General features: G+C 37.6%; 1 protein-coding gene across 3 annotated transcripts in view; it reads left to right on the forward strand.

The window, feature by feature from the left end:
- LOC128590433 (sodium channel protein type 2 subunit alpha) overlaps positions 1-14,341 on the forward strand; it is a 154,797-nt gene that overhangs the window by 90,338 nt on the left and 50,118 nt on the right. For all 3 annotated transcript variants that reach the window (XM_053597749.1, XM_053597748.1, XM_053597750.1), the window contains exons 15-16: positions 10,560-10,733; positions 12,675-13,031. In XM_053597749.1, the coding sequence (XP_053453724.1) occupies positions 10,560-10,733; positions 12,675-13,031 (531 nt within the window). The remainder of the gene's footprint in view (positions 1-10,559; positions 10,734-12,674; positions 13,032-14,341) is intronic.

Here is a 14,341-nt window from a genome sequence, read left to right on the forward strand (position 1 = left end):
AAGGAAGTATGGAGAATCCTTGAAGAACTCAAATTAGACATCCCATTCCATCCTTTAATCCCATTACTAGGCATCACCTAAGAAAAAATCATTTTATCTTAAGGACATTTGCACTGGATTGTTTATCACAGCTCAATTTACAGTCACCAAAATGTGGAAACAACATAAAAGCCCACCAACCCAGGAATGGATTACTCAGCTGTGGTATTATACATACCATGGAATACTCTTCAGTCATTAAAAAGATGGAGACTTTACATCTTTTGTATTACCTGGATGGAGGTGGAACACATTCTTTTTACTAAAGCATCACAAGAATGGAGAAGCAAGAATCCAAAGTACTTAATTCTAATATGAAGGCAGTAGATGATGTAATATAAGGCATGGGGTAAGGGAATGAGGGATCAGGGAGAGGGGAGGGGGGAGGAGGATGAGGGTTACAATGTATGACATACCTCTTGGAAATGGGATACAGTTGTAAGAGGGACTTTACCTAACAACCACCATCAGTGTAACCTAATTCTTTATACCCTCAATGAATCCTAGAGAATACAAAAAAAAAAAAAAAAAATTTACAAAATACAATGGAGCAGAACCTCCATTGTTGACCACCTCCCTACATTGACCACCTCCTTAAGTTGGCCTAATTTTCATAGACTGGACATGCACCACATGTATGAATCAGTACAGTAGACCTAGGTCCTTATATTGACCACTTCCACGACTGGTTTGTTATAGTTCCTTGGGTAGTCAACTTACAGAGGTTCTACTGTATTCTCTATAAGTCAACCATTTCTTTGTTAAAAAGAAAAAAAAAAAAGAACAAAAAATCCAAAATGAAAAACTTATTGGACAAGTTTAAAAAAAATTGCAGATGTCAGAAAAAAATTGTTAGACTTGAAGAAAATTCATAGAAATTACCCAATTCAAATACCAGAGAACAAATTGAAAAGAAAAATGAGTGTACTGTGGAATAATATCAAGTAAATGTAATACATTATGAAAGAACCTAAAAGAGAAAAGAGTGAGAATACAACAAAACAAATATTTGAAGAAATAAAGGCCAAAAATTTCCTGAAGTTGGTAAAAATATTAACTTACAGACCTTGATCTTACCTTATAAAATGTTAATGAATATCAACATAGACAGATGGATGCATTTTAGTCATGCTGCTGAAAACTAACAAACAAAAACTTTGGAAGCAACCAGAAGAAACATACTGATTGATGTATGGGACTAACAAGACCTTATTGGAAACACTTCAGGCCAGAAGAAAGTGGCATGATAAAAGAAAGAAAGAAAGGCCCATTATTCTACAGACAGTGAAACTACCCATCAAAAGCTACTGTGAAATAAAGAATTTTAAGATAAACAAAGACCTAGAGAAGTTATTGTCACCAGAACTATGCTATGAGAAATGCTAGAAGTTCTTTAGGCTGAATGGAAAAAAATATCACATGGAATTTTAGGTCTAGGAATGATGGTCACTAGAACTAAATAAATGTGAGTACATACAAAACACTGTTATTTATTTTTCCTTAATTTCTTTAAAAGATCCTCGATTGTTTAAAGCAATGGTTTACAACATATGTAAGTGTAAAATATTTAAAAGGATAAGAACATTTTATATGAATGTGGCATTTATATAAAGTGGCACAATGGATATGGAGCAGTGTACAGTGAAGCGGAGGCAGAGCGGCTCCAGAAGCTCCTCTCCACTTTCCCACAGAAAAACCCTGACTGGCCGCAGAGGGCAAGCCACACACATGCCCTCACGCCCGGGAAGTCACTATCATACGACAAAGGCTTTGCCGCATTTCATTGTCCTCCCTGTGTACTTTCCATTTGCCTTCCTGGTTTTACTGTAGAGGTCTAAGAAGAAAGAGACATTAACTGGACAAAATTGCAAGTTGGGGGGGAGAGACAAGATGGCAGACTGAAGCCAGCTTTCCACAGAGGCTCCCATCCAGAAGGAGAGTTAAGGGACAGGAATTTAGTAAGTATCCTGGTGGATTTGAGCTGCACCAAGAGAGAAGGTTGAAGAACACACATCAACACCGCTGAGGCAAGCTGTGATCACAAGGACGCAAACAAAAGCAAAACGGCTCACTTCTGGATATTCTGAAGCCACACCCCCGTCTCTCTGGGCAACCAGAGGAGGCCACCAGTGAGCAAAGGATTTGCCGAGGCTGCTCACAAACCCGGGAAGCTTCCAGAGCAGGGCCGACTCAGAGAGGTAATCGGACACAAACCTCCAGCAGCAAAGACGTTTGAACTCAGAACAGCCCGTCTTCTGTAGGCGATTTTAGCAGAAACAGAGACAGAACCCCACAAAGTTGTCTGTTCTGTTAGCAACATCAATCAGGGACGGGGCTAAGCCTGAGTGAACACCTCCCTCCCACCACCTGCATCAAGCACTCAAAGATGTCAGGCCCCATCTCCTCCTGCTAGATAGCGGCAGACTGCAGGGGCCTGGCAGACTTCCTTGCAATTCAGGCAGGTGCAAACCCCTGGAGCATCTGTTCACTACAGGCAACTGGGTTAGCCATCTGCAGAGATACCAGTGACTGGGTCCGACGGAGGGGCAAAGTGGGGAAGGAGACATCAACCTTCCCAGACTGATCTATTTGCTAGGTGGCTCCTCCTGACTCCACGCAGCACTGTTGTAAGCCATATCAGAGGAGTCACCAGACCCCTCTGATCCAGTTCCCAGAGACCTCTTGAACTCTCCCACTCGAGACAGGTGCCGATTGAGACAATCGATTTGGACCTTTTGAACTGAACTAATAGACTGAGGACTTTTCAGGCGGTGCCCTGGGTATGCGGTTGTAGGAAGGTTTGATTTTCCTTTTCCTTTTCAAATTGGTGCCAGAGGTGGGCGGGCGGGGTGACTTAATTGCTGGTTTTTCCACACAGCTGAGACTTCAAGCCAGAGTAAATGTTACAATAGGATCGAACAGAAACCAGCTGAAAACAAGACAGAACCACTTCTCCCCACCACATAAGACAGGGCCCCAGTTTCTCAGGCCACAACACTGTACGGGCCCTCGATAAAGCCCCAAGGGAAAAATCAAAGGGAGTAAAATAACCATGGGGCGGAATCAGCGGAAAAACTCTGGTAACATGAATAACCAGAATAGATCAACCCCCCCAAGAAAAGATATGGCAGATGTAATTGAAGATCCCATTCATAAACAACTGGCTGAGATGTCAGAAATCGAATTCAGAATTTGGATTGCAGACAAGATTAATAAAATGGAATTAGGAATTTGCGGAGAAATTCAAAAGTTGTCTCAAGAATTTAAAGACAAAACCACCAAAGACTTAGACACACTGAAGCAAGAATTTACAGCCCTCAAAGATATGAAAAATACAGTAGAATCCCTCAGCAAAAGAATGGAGCAAGCAGAAGAAAGGATTTCTGACATTGAAGATAAAGTCTTCAAATGCTCCCAATCTCTCAAAGAGGAAGAGAAATGGAGAGAAAAAAGGGATCATTCACTCAAAGAACTCTGGGATAATTAGAAGAAAATCAATATATGAATAATTGGGATTTCTCAGAACAATTAAGTGGCCTCGATGGGCACAGAGGCCCTTCTGCATGAAATTATGAAAGAAAATTTTCCAGACATGCCTAGAGAATCTGAAATTCAGATAGCAGACAGCTTCAGAACCCCAGCACGACTCAACCCCAATAAGTCATCCCCCAGGCATATCATAATTAGCTTCACTAAAGTTAATATGAAGGAGAAGATTCTCAAAGCAGCCCGGTGAAAGAAAACCATTATGTACAAAGGAAAGAATATTAGAATAACTGCAGATCTCTCTGCTGAAACTTTTCAAGCCAGAGGAGGGTGGTCATCAACTTTTAATCTCCTAAAGCAAAATAACTTTCAACCCAGGATCTTGTATCTAGCTAAACTGAGTTTCATTTATGATGGAGAAATTAAATACTTGAATGACATTCATACATTGAAAAAATTTGCCATAAGTAAACCAGCTCTTCAGGATATTCTCAGACCTATCCTCCACAATGACCAACCCAATCCTATACCACAAAAGTAAACTCACTCAGAAACTTCGGATCAAACTCCAACTTCCACACTGGTGAAAGGATTAAAAATGTCCACTGGACCTTTGAAAAACTCGATACCCAAAATTCCACCAGACTTATCAATACTCTCCATTAATGTGAATGGCTTAAACTGTCCTCCAAAGAGGCATAGGTTAGCTGACTGGATACAAAAACTCAAGCCAGATATTTGTTGCATACAAGAGTCACATCTTAACTTAAAAGACAAATACAGACTCAGGGTGAAAGGATGGTCATCCATATTTCAGGCAAATGGTAATCAGAAAAAAGCAGGTGTTACAATTTTATTTGCAGATACAGTAGGCTTTAAACCATCAAAAGTAAGGAAGGACAAGAATGGTCACTTCATATTTGTTAAGGGTAATACTCAATATGATGAGATCTCAATTATTAATATCTATGCACCCAACCAGAATGCACCTCAATTTATAAGAGAAACTCTAACAGACATGAGTAACTTGATTTCCTCCAGCTCCATAATCGTCGGAGATTTCAACACTCCTTTGGCAGTATTGGATCGATCCTCCAGCAAGAAGCTGAGCAAAGAAATCTTAGATTTAAACCTAACCATCCAATATTTAGATTTAGCAGACATCTACAGAACATTTCATCCCAACAAAACTGAATACACATACTTCTCATCAGCCCATGGAACTTACTCCAAAACTGACCACATTTTAGGTCACAAGTCTAACCTCAGTAAATTTAAAGGAATAGAAATTATTCCTTGCATCTTCTTGGACCATCATGGAATAAAACTTGAATTGAGTAACAACAGGAATCTGCATACTCATACAAAAACATGGAAGTTAAATAACCTTATGCTGAATGATAGCTGGGTCAGAGATGAGATTAAGAAAGAAATCGCCAATTTTTTTGGAACAAAACGACAATGAAGACACAAACTATTAGAACCTCTGGGACACCGCAAAGGCAATTCTAAGAGGGAAATTTATAGCACCGCAAGCTTTCCTCAAGAGAACAGAAAGAGAGGAAGTTAACAACTTAATGGGACATCTCAAGCAACTGGAAAAGGAAGAACATTCCAACCTCAAACCCACTAGAAGAAAAGAAATAACCAAAATTAGAGCAGAATTAAATGAAATTGAAAACAAAAGAATAATACAACAGATCAATAAATCAAAAAGCTGGTTTTTTGAAAAGGTCAATAAAATAGATAAACCTCTGGCCAACCTAATCAGAAAAAAAAGAGTAAAATCCCTAATATCATCAATCAGAAACTACAAAGAAGAAATAACAACAGACTCGTCAGAAATCCAAAAAATCCTTAATGAATACTACAAGAAACTTTATTCTCAGAAATATGAAAATCTGAAGGAAATTGACCAATACTTGGAAGCGTGCCACCTTCCAAGACTTAGCCAGAATCAAGTGGAAATGTTGAACAGACCCATATCAAGTTCAGAAATAGCATCAACTATACAAAACCTCCCTAAAAAGAAAAGCCCAGGACCAGATGGTTTCATGTCAGAATTCTATCAAACCTTTAAAGAGGAATTAGTACCTATATTACTCAACCTGTTCCAAAAGGTAGAAAAAGAAGGAAGACTACCCAACATGTTCTATGAAGCAAACATCACCCTGATCCCCAAACCAGGAAAAGACCCAACAAGAAAAGAAAATTACAGACCAATATCACTAATGAATATAGATGCAAAAATATTCAACAAGATCCAGCATCCCTTTATGATCAGAACACTCAAGAAAATTGGTCTAGAAGGGACTTTTCTTAAACTGATAGAGGCCATCTACAGCAAACCCACAGCCAATATCACATTGAATGGAGTTAAATTGGAATCATTTCCACTCAGATCAGGAACCAGACAAGGCTGTCCATTGTCTCCATTGCTTTTCAACATTGTAATGGAAGTTTTAGCCACTGCAATTAGGGAAGAAAAGGCGATCAGGGGTATCCATATAGGGTCAGAAGAGATCAAACTTTCGCTCTTCGCAGATGATATGATTGTGTATCTGGAAAACACTAGGGACTCTACTACAAAACTCCTAGAAGTGATCAAGGAATACAGCAGCGTCTCAGGTTACAAAATCAACATCCATAAATCCGTAGCCTTTATATACACCAACAACAGGCAAGTTGAAAAAGCAGTTAAGGGCTCTATCCCATTCACAGTAGTGCCAAAGAAGATGAAATATTTTCGGATTTACCTAACAAAAGACGTGAAAGATCTCTATAAAGAGAACTATGAAACTCTAAGAAAAGAAATAGCTGAAAATGTTAACAAATGGAAAAACATACCATGCTCATGGCTGGGAAGAATCAACATTATTAAAATGTCCATACTACCCAAAGCAATATATAATTTCAACGCACTCCCTATTAAAGCTCCGTTGTCATATTTTAAAGATCTTGAAAAAAACAATACTTCATTTTATGTGGAATCAGAAAAAACCTCGAATAGCCAAGACATTACTCAGAAATAACAACAAAACAGGAGGAATCACACTACCAGACCTCAGACTTTACTACAAATCGATAGTGATCAAAACAACATGGTATTGGCACAAAAACAGAGAAGTAGATATCTGGAACAGAATAGAGAACCAAGAGATGAATCCAGCTACTTACCGTTATTTGATCTTTGACAAGCCAATTAAAAACATTCAGTAGGCCTGGCTTATTGTACCCTCAATGAATCCCCAACAATAAAAAAACAAAACAAAACAAAAAAAACATTCAGTGGGGAAAAACATTCTCTATTTAACAAATGGTGCTGGGTGAACTGGCTGGCAACCTGTAGAAGACTGAAATTGGACCCACACCTTTCACCATTAACTAAGATAGACTCTCATTGGATTAAAGATTTAAACTTAGGACATGAAACTATAAAAATACTAGAGAAGAGTGCAGGGAAAACCCTTGAAGAAATTGGTCTGGGTGAGTATTTTGTGAGGAGGACCCCCCCGGGCAATTGAAGCAGCTTCAAAAATACACCACTGGGACTTGATCAAACTAAAAAGCTTCTGCACAGCCAAGAACACAGTAAGTAAAGCAAGCAAACAGCCCTCAGAATGAGAGAAGATATTTGCAGGGTATATCTCTGACAAAGGTTTAATAACCAGAATCCACAGAGAACTCAAACGCATCAGCAAGAAAAAAACAAGGGATCCCATCACAGGCTGGGCAAGGGATTTGAAGAGAAACTTCTCTGAAGAAGACAGGTGCACGGCCTTCAGACATATGAAAAAATGCTCATCATCTTTAATCATCAGAGAAATGCAAATCAAAACTACTTTGAGATATCATCTAACTCCAGGGAGACTAGCCTATATCACAAAATCTCAAGACCAGAGATGTTGGCGTGGATGTGGAGAAAAGGGAACACTTCTGCACTGCTGGTGGGAATGCAAATTAATACATTCCTTTTGGAAAGAGATATGGAGAACACTCAGAGATCTAAAAATAGATCTGCCATTCAATCCTGTAATTCCTCTGCTGGGCATATACCCAGAAGACCAAAAATCACAACATAACAAAGATATTTGTACCAGAATGTTTATTGCAGCCCAATTCATAATTGCTAAGTCATGGAAAAAGCCCAAGTGCCCATCGATCCACTAATGGAGTAATAAATTGTGGTATATGTACACCATGGAATATTATGCAGCCTTAAAGAAAGATGGAGACTTAACCTCTTTCATGTTTACGTGGATGGATACTTTGCTACTTCTTAGTAAAGTATCTCAAGAATGGAAGAAAAAGTACCCAATGTACTCAGCCCTACTATGAAACTAATTTGGGGCTCTCACATGAAAGCTATAAGCCAGTTACAACCTAACAATAGGGGGAAGTGGGAAAGGGAGGGGAAGGAGGGGGATTGGTGGGATCATACCTGTGGTGCATCTTACAGGGGTATTTGTGAAACTTGGTAAATGTAGAATGTAAATGTTTTGGCAGAGTAACTGAGATAATGCCAGGAAGGCTATGTTAACCATTGTGATGAAAATGCGTCAAATGGTCTATGAAGTGAGTGTATGATGCCCCATGATCATATCAATGTATACAGTTATGATTTAATAAAAAAAATATTAAAAAAATAAATAAAGTGGCATAATGTTGAAATTTATGTAGAAATTAGAGGGGTGCATCTCATAAACATAGAAATAAAAAATCATTAGCAAATATTATTAATAAAATCCAGCAATAGAAATAAAGGTACATCTTGAGTGAGCAGGGTTTATCTCAGAAAAGCAAGATTCATTTTATATTTGAAAAGGGTTCAATTAATTTACTATCCTAACTGTAAAGGAATAAAGGAGATTAAAGCACATAAGATCATTTCAACAATCGCAAAAAAGCACTTGACAAACCTCAGCAGTGATTTACGATAAAAACTCTAAGCTAGGACTAGTTTCTCACATTGATTAAGGACATCTAAGAAATAACTTTCTCACATTGATTAAGGACATCTAAGAAAACCTACAGCTAATATCTTACTTAACAGTGAAATATTGAAATACTGATTGCTAACCTGTAGAAGACTGAAACTGGACCCACACATTTCACCATTAACTAAGATAGACTCTCACTGGATTAAAGATTTAAACTTAAGACATGCGACTATAAAAATACTAGAAGAGAGTGCAGGGAAAACCCTTGAAGAAATTGGTCTGGGTGAGTATTTTATGAAGAGGACCCCCCAGGCAATTGAAGCAGCTTCAAAAATACAGTACTGGGACCTGATCAAACTAAAAAGCTTCTGCACAGCCAAGAACACAGTAAGTAAAGCAAGCAGACAGCCCTCAGAATGGGAGAAGATATTTGCAGGTTATGTCTCCAACAAAGTTTTAATAACCAGAATCCACAGAGAACTCAAACGTATAAGCAAGAGAAGAACAAGTGATCCCATTGCAGGCTGGGCAAGGGACTTGAAGAGAAACTTCTCTGAAGAAGACAGGTGTACGGCCTACAGACATATGAAAAAATGCTCATCATCTTTAGTCATCAGAGAAATGCAAATCAAAACTACCTTGAGATAACATCCAATTCACAATTGCTAAGTCATGGAAAAAGCCCAAGTGCCCATCGATCCATGAATGGATTAATAAATTGTGGTATATGTACACCATGGAATATTATGCAGCCTTAAAGAAAGATGGAGACTTTACCTCTTTCATGTTTACATGGATGGAGCTGGAACATATTCTTCTTAGTAAAGTATCTCAAGAATGGAAGAAAAAGTATCCAATGTACTCAGCCCTACTATGAAACTAATTTATGGCTTTCATATGAAAGCTATAACCCAGTTATAACCTAAGAATTTGGGGAATGGGGAGAGGGAGGGGAGGGAGGGGGAAGGATGGGCGGAGGGAAGGTGATAGGTGGGATTACACCAGCGATGCATCTTACAAAGGTACATGTGAAACTTAGTAAATGTAGAATGTAACTGTCTTAACACAATAACTAAGAAAATGCCAGGAAGGCTATATTAACCAGTGTGATGTAAATGTGTCAAACTGTTTATAAAACCAATGTATGGTGCCCCATGATCGCGTTAATGTACACAGCTATGATTTAAAATTAATAAAAAAAAGAAAAGAAAAAAGAAATACTGATTTCTTAAACCTAAAAAAAATTGAATCTTTGTCCCTAAAAATTAACAAAATTTTTTTTTTTTTGCCATTTCCGTTCAATTTGCCACTGGATGTTTTATCAAGTGTAATAGAGATAATAACAAAAATAAAATGCATAAAAGTTAAAATGTGATAAAAATGTCTATTTTACCAACATTCATACAAGTTCTGACAATTAAATTTTGTGAACTCATTCTAGAAAAAGTGCTACGTACTTCATGCTGAAAAAACAGTATGGTCATCTTCGAGGTACTCCCCTGGGAAGCTATGCACTAACACCAGTGGCTAGTGTACTCTCTAAAGCAATTTTGGCCCTCTTTTTCTGGAATGGCCATCAGAACTGTTGTTGTATGTCACACAAAAAGAGGCAGCAACAATAATGAACACCATTCAGCAAGACACCACTACACCAACAGGAACACTGCTATGAGACATGGATAATACCAAGGTTATAAAACGTTACTGAGTTGTCTGCACAGTGACGACAGTGTAAGCATATGGTGGCCAGTTCACACACTTCATTGGCAGACCTCACACGATGTCTGTGCATAGCTTCCCAGGGGGAATACTTGAAATGTGGTCATGATATTCAGCAATAAGGTGTGTAGCACTTCTTCTAGGATGAGTTCATGAACTTAATTGTGAGAACTTTTGTATTTCTAGAAAATTCTAGTATATCTGCAAAACAAATATTAGAACTAAACAATGAATTTATATATTTTATTTACCGTAATATCAAATCTTTAGAATTCAACATTTAATTTTTACTTTTTGGGAATAAATTAAATTGCTCAACGATTATTCATGCTGCAAAAGTATTCACTCATGTAATGAACTCCCTTTCTCACTTAGGTTTTCACTGGGATCTTCACAGCAGAAATGTTTCTCAAGATAATTGCCATGGATCCATATTATTACTTTCAAGAAGGCTGGAATATTTTTGATGGTTTTATTGTGAGCCTCAGTTTAATGGAACTTGGTTTGGCAAACGTGGAAGGATTGTCAGTTCTTCGATCATTCCGGCTGGTAAATTAACTGGGAGTGTCCATAACATTTAATTTTATAATTAATTAGTCATCATTCTTATCTAATCACAATTATATGATTTCTCATAATTATATTATTATTAGAATTCATTTCTAAAACAACTGGATTTCCCTATCACCAATTGGTAGTTTCTTCATCATCATATCTTTAATGGATAGATTCAGTTCATTCAAATGAACAGTCAACATTTCTCTCCTTAGTGTTTGAATAGCAGAGATATGGAGAGAGAAGAATAAGGAATCCTGGATGACTCAAATTACAACTAAACAACACCACAGTCAAGTATCACTTATCTAGAGTTTGCAAAACTATTTATTAGGCTTCCTTGGGACTTGGATGGACCCCCTTTCTACTGGGCACTCTGGAATTGTAGAATTACTCACTGTCCAGCCTGTCCCCTTAAGAGTCAAGACTTGGAACAGGGGAGAGTGTATGAGTGAGGAAAATAAGTAACAGAGCTCCCCATACATTTCCTTCAGCCAAATCAGAAAGTCACCAGCTTTGCTCTTTGAAAGAGTTGCTGGTATCATATTTTGTTAATTTTAAAGAAAATGCCATTCATTTGATCATTATATTTCATGAATTTTTGAATTTTAAAATTAAGAGACAAAATATTACTTAATACATTTCCACTGAAAGTTTGGTATGTTTAAATATGCTATTACCTGAGTTGATTCTAACTTTCTGTGATTTATTTTCAAATGGTAGAAGTTGTACATAGTTACCAAAGACAGATTCCTGTAGGTGATTTATATTAGTGGTGATTTGTCTGATAACTGTGGAGGATTTCCTTGCCACTTCCAAAGTTCACACTGGAGTGGAGAGCCTTAGAATTATAGCTTCTCTCCCTGGTCCTCAAGGATATTTATGGATCTAATTTGAAGCTAGACGTATACAAAAAAAGAAACACAAAAATTAGAAACGATAAAATAAGTAATGTGTGTAGCTACTTTAAAATAATATTCAGTAAACCTTTGTGATAAGGTGATATTCAATTTAGGGAAATAGGAAGCACAATATCATTACTATCTTGCTTAGTATGTCAGGCTATTTTGCATAAATGATTTTGTGGGACTAAATTAAACATTTTGGTGCATGTATTTGTTCCTTTGGGTCACTTTGATGCCATTAAATGTCACGCTCTCAGCCTGACATTTATTGAAGCATCAGAAATAAAATGCTGCTGCTATTTAACTGTAAATGATACTTTAGTGTGCTCCGTTAGCTAATCCGAGCAACATGTCAAACACAGTGCAGAGAGTCATTTACATACTATTAGTTAAGTCACTGAAGACACAAAGTTTGAAAAGGATTTTGCTTCAAGACCAAGTATTTTTTTACTATCATAGGTCTTTAAAATATAGCCTAATGTTACAGCAAGCTAAAGATATAGCTAGATTAAAACAATCTAAAGACTGAAAGAAATTAGCTCATTTTTTGCTTATACTGTACTTTATGTAATTTAAGTGTATTGTTTTTACCTGTTCATTTCAGCATACTATTTTAAGTACACTGAAAAACATCCACTTTGGGATTTTAAATAATGAGAGCCTCTACTTCTCTGAAACAATGTCTGCTAATTAGCCACTATTCATCTTAGATATCTTAGTTCCTTAAAGAAAAACAAAGACATATTATATGTGCTTAAGTAGAATTCTGGAAACTTTGGTGTACTTTATTATTTAAATGCCAGTTAAAGACCTGTATAATAATTATTTCATTTACTCTGTGAGCCATTTCAAAATTAAAAAAAATACCCCATGGCATCAAGTAACTGCTACATTTGCTAGAAAATCGTTTGACACATAAGTAATTCATCACTCCGCCACTGAGAGTTACATTATAGATTTTCCCTATACATAAAATGACTGATTCTTCACAAATGCAGGCGATTAACTGCCTTCTTGCTTTTGTTTCCAGCTCCGAGTTTTCAAGTTGGCAAAATCTTGGCCAACTCTGAATATGTTAATAAAGATCATCGGCAATTCTGTGGGGGCTTTGGGTAATCTCACGCTGGTGTTGGCCATCATTGTCTTTATTTTTGCCGTGGTCGGCATGCAGCTCTTTGGTAAGAGCTACAAAGAATGTGTCTGCAAGATCTCCAGTGACTGTGAGCTCCCGCGCTGGCACATGCACGACTTCTTCCACTCCTTCCTGATTGTGTTCCGCGTGCTGTGTGGAGAGTGGATAGAGACCATGTGGGACTGCATGGAGGTCGCTGGCCAAACCATGTGCCTTACTGTCTTCATGATGGTCATGGTCATTGGAAACCTAGTGGTAGGTAGTAAAAACATTCTCCTCACTTTCAGCAAAAGATAATGTAACTGTAAAAAACGATGTTTATGTTCAGCTGAAGAATGTGTTGTATGTTTTCTTTTTATGTCCCAAGGTGGTTTCCTATTCTCTATTATTACTAACTTCAAGAGCCAGATGTCATTTAGACTATTGAAATCCACACGAAATGTTAAAATACCTTATGAACTGAAATTGTTCTTTCTCATTATCCCTTTTTCTTTTCCATGGAGAGTAACGTTTCTGGCTTTTATTTTTCAGTTCTTATAGTAAAGTATGGGAAGTGTTACCAAGCATAGTCACTCATTCTATTTATAGGAACTAACAGTAGTATCAGTTGAAAATGTTTCAAGTTTGAATTTACTATAATTTGATTTTTAAAAAATTAATAATAATCTCAGTCCATTGAAAACACATGGGTTTTGGTGCCCAGAAACTACAGTATTAGCCAGTTACATTGATTCAAGAAACATTAATTTTCATCTCTTAGTAGAATTAACCATGCCCACGATGACTTTCCTGAGTTGTGGGGGCATGGGAAAGATGAAAGGAAGATAAATATGACACAGTGAGATGACTTGTACTCAAATAGGATTAAACATGGAAAGTATCGAAAACATGTCAAAAAATATGAAAACCAATGAGCGGCGCCTGTGGCTCAGTCGGTAGGGCGCCGGCCCCATATACCGAGGGTGGCGGGTTCAAACCCAGCCCCGGCTGAATTGCAACCAAAAAAAATAGCCGGGCGTTGTGGCTGGCGCCTATAGTCCCAGCTACTCGGGTGACTGAGGCAAGAGAATCACTTAAGCCCAGGAGTTGGAGGTTGCTGTGAGCTGTGTGATGCCACGGCACTCTACCCAGGGCCATAAAGTGAGACTCTGTCTCTACAAAAAAAAAAAAAAAAAAAGAATAAAATATGAAAACCAAGTGCCAAGTTCAGAAAACGGGGAAATTGCTTTACAATAGTAGGGTTGCTCAGGAAAGTCTGTCAGAGTTTGGACTTAAAATATCTTTGAGATGTAAGATTTAGCTTGGTAGAAAGAAAAGCAGACCATCCCCAACCAGGGAACAGTAAAATTTGCTCCCCAGTGGTTGAGGAGCAAAGGGCAGTAGACTTTGTAGAGGGATCAGGCTCTTATACTTTATATGTATAAGTAGTTGTACTGAGCTGTTTCATTAGGACCCAAACCAGTGGAATAGAAAGAAAATTAGAGTAACATGAATGTAACCCTCAATTCCCCAATGGAAAAGAAAGGAGAAGGAAAAAAAGGCAAAATATTATCATTTTATTTCTA

Source organism: Nycticebus coucang, chromosome 7 (assembly GCF_027406575.1).
Source record: "Nycticebus coucang isolate mNycCou1 chromosome 7, mNycCou1.pri, whole genome shotgun sequence".
Lineage (NCBI taxonomy): Eukaryota > Metazoa > Chordata > Mammalia > Primates > Lorisidae > Nycticebus > Nycticebus coucang.